The 3,414-nt window shown below is 37.5% G+C and overlaps 1 protein-coding gene across 1 annotated transcript; it reads right to left on the bottom strand.

The window, feature by feature from the left end:
- Positions 1-1,472: 1,472 nt before the first annotated feature.
- On the bottom strand, positions 1,473-2,702 carry LOC111946767 (olfactory receptor 4E1-like). Its single transcript, XM_023950969.1, has one exon. It carries the CDS (start codon positions 2,406-2,408, stop codon positions 1,473-1,475), a length of 936 nt encoding a protein of 311 aa, XP_023806737.1. The 5' UTR covers positions 2,409-2,702.
- Positions 2,703-3,414: the final 712 nt, after the last annotated feature.

Here is a 3,414-nt window from a genome sequence, read left to right as displayed (position 1 = left end):
TACTAACAAAACTCCCCTTTACCCCCCCCCCCCCCATCTTTTTTTAAGCTTAGCCTGACCTGAACCCTAAGCTTAACTCTTACCAGAAGCTTGGGAACGTATGGTGTACTGTTTTTTTTCCTCTACTTCCATCTACTTCTCCTCGCCGTCTATCCTTTATTCCTGATCATTAATTTATCATTCAGTTCTCCACATCTCTGTTTGTGCAGCACGATTCACATATCGTCCCTCTTTCCCACTCCTCGCTGGGGGAGCGGCAGTAATTCCAGATTCCAGTTAGCTCATCTGTGCTCCTGTTGGCTGTGGACCTCTTCTCCGGCTCGTCTGGCGCCTCCAGCCGTCCCCCAACTCCATCTGGATGAAGCTCATCTGCTGAAATATTTAAACATGTAGTTGTAGAGTTAAATAAGCTAATTCATCTCTAAGAGTTCTGGTCCATCGCCTGTCCATCCTTGGGAGGATCCCTCCTTCATGTGGGCACCCCTGAGCTTTTTTTTTTTTTCTTTAGGAGATTCTCCTTACCGCGAAGGAGGGTCTAAGGGCAGGGATGCCCAATTTAGTTTAGTCTGTTTAGTTTAGCCATTAGCTTTTGAATCCTATGACTTTATGTTCATTTTGATTCATATTTATTACACAAACTACCTGTTTGAAGCCCATTGAGATGACAGTGTTGTAAATATTAGGCTTTATAAATAAAATGAAATTGAATTGAACTTTTACTAAATATTTCAAATTTGGGAACCATTATTAAGAGTCTTAGTGTAACCCTGGTGCTATCTTAGATGACCCCCCCTTACATTGACGTGTTCTTCCTACCATGACAAAGGTGGATAAAGGTGGAAAGATTTCATGTAATCCATGGACACCAGTGAAGATCACAAATCATTGAAGAAAAAAGGTTCAGAGCACTGTCTAGTGGGTCTAGATGACCCAACTCCCAACGGTAAAGTGCCTAGGATAGCACAAGGGTTAAACAGCTTTTCAGCATGCAAACCCACACAGCATTCAGTTTTCCTTAACCCACTTAAATGTTTGACCAGTATAACAAAATATGTAGCACGGCAGTGAGATGAATCTAACATGAAAAAATATGATGTGTATAAATTCAACAAACATAGTCACAAGTATTGAAGATTCTAGAGGCCAGGGGTTCTTTTCTCTTTAAATGACAACTACTGCTCAGTTTCTGCTCTCCAAGAATAACTTTAGAGTTGGAATATTTTTTTGTTACAAACTAGAAACATCAATAAACTATGTAAACAAGGACCCGGATGTTCAATCACAATAAATTAGCAACCATGTGATCTCATTATTGAAGCTTCTTGCTACTTTTCAAATGATTTATTGTCTTTTTTCACAAAACGTGAAGTGAAACTAACACAAAGGAAATTAAACCCAAACAGCACAAAACCTAGTGATCACATTTAGAATAAATGCTTTAACAGATGCATCCATTTCATTCTCAATGCATATTAGATATTTTCTGTGCGTTTGGCTCGACACAGCAACTTTTTTAAATATTTAGATATTTCTTTCATTTTTAACCCATATATAAAAGGATTAAATAAAGGATGATAAAGTATCATCTGCAATGTCATAGTAAAACGTAAAGTTTCTGGAATATCTGAATCCACTCGAGCTATAATGACATCGTAGAAAAACAAGCAGGAGAAACTGAATAAAACCAGCAGGTGAGGGAAACAGGTCTCAGCAGCCTTTCTCCTGAACTCTTTACAACTTTGATAGGAAATTATAAATATCTTTGTATATGTAAAAACTGTGAAAAGCATAGGAAGAATCGAAAGATTTACTAAAGCTACTACACCAAATATAGTCAAAAACTTTGATCTCAAACAATGAAGTTTATACATTGTGTTGTTACAGAATATTCCATTTAGATCAAATTTGCAGATTTTAGCCTTAGAACTAAGGATTGTTAAAACTGAAACGTGAAGGGGAGGTATAAGGCATGCAAAAATAAGCAGAACAATAATGTTTTTTTTCTTCATGATGGCTGCATATCTCAGAGGTTTACATATAGACACATATCTGTCATAGGCCATGGCTGCAAGCAGTAAAAACTCTGAACAAGATCCACAGTACAACATGAAAAACTGAAAGAGGCAGGCAGAATAGGAAATGATTTGCTCTTCAGACAGGAAGTCTATCAAAAGTTTTGGATAAACAGTGGTGCTGAAAACACAGCAGTTCAGTAACAGTGCTGCAATAAAGATATACATGGGCTTATGGAGGTCTTTGTGAACACAGATCAGGTATACAATTGTAAAATTACTACACAAGATCAAAGAATAAACCACAAACATTATGCAAAAGAAAAAGTGTCTGAATTTGTTGAGTTCTACATATCCGGCCACTCTAATGTGGGTGAGGTTATGCTCGTAATCCATAACAGCGAATCTAAAGGCTGAGAGATTGAGTCCATGAATGATTCCACATTCACCCCAATACCAGCCTGTCCTGATAGAAGAAGCACAGAGTTGAACAGATCATAAATCAGATCTTCAATCTAAGTTTGTGAAAAGTTGCTTTTATTTGGACTCCTCCCTCTCCTAAGGTTACATCTCTGGAGGGCTGCTTCTGTTTTTGCAGAGTTCCGCATTACGCAACATTCTCCACCCAAGAGATTTTTCACCTGAATTAAAAAATAAAAATGATAAATCCTTCTAAATGTTTTCAACAATGAAAACGAAATTCGTTAATACAAAGAATGAATTACTATTCAAAAAAGAAAAAAGTTAATCATAATATCTAATTTTGGGGAAGCTCTTGTTTACAGACAGTCTTTCTGCACGAGTGATAGCTACATTTCCAAAAGTGCAGTGTTCAACAGACATTTTAAATGAAAACCCAATGGAAAATATATATATATATATATATATATATATATATATATATACCTGTGTACATCAACCCTACTGAACAACTGATAAACAAAAATCAAAGAGCATCATCCTGACAATAGTAAAAAAAATAAGTTCTTTATGTCTTCTCTCTGCATTTAAAGTGTGTTTTGGTTCGTTTTTTTCAGATAATTGGACAGATAGCATATGGATTATTCCAAGTATCATCCGTTCATTTATTTTTAAACAAAAAATAATAAGGCCAAAGGAAGAGATACAGACCATGCATGTTAAGTCACGAAAGCTCCTCACCATGCATGGAGGGTTCCATCCCAAATCCAGCACCCTGAGACTGTATGCTAGCCGCAAGGAAGGAGGCAGAGGACTAGTGAGCGTGGAAGCCACTATCCAGGATGAAACATCCAAGATGCATGAGTACATCAAGCTCAAGGCCCCAACTGACAGTGTGCTCAGTGAATGTCTCAGGCAATGGAGAGCAGAGGATACAGTGCAGGAGGACAGATCCTCATGGGAGGACAAACCCCTGCATTGG

The sequence above is a fragment of the Oryzias latipes genome, chromosome 21, assembly GCF_002234675.1.
Source record: "Oryzias latipes chromosome 21, ASM223467v1".
Taxonomy (NCBI): domain Eukaryota; kingdom Metazoa; phylum Chordata; class Actinopteri; order Beloniformes; family Adrianichthyidae; genus Oryzias; species Oryzias latipes.
The sequence above is the reverse complement of the archived record's forward strand: the minus strand, read 5'-3'. Positions and strand labels throughout refer to the sequence as shown.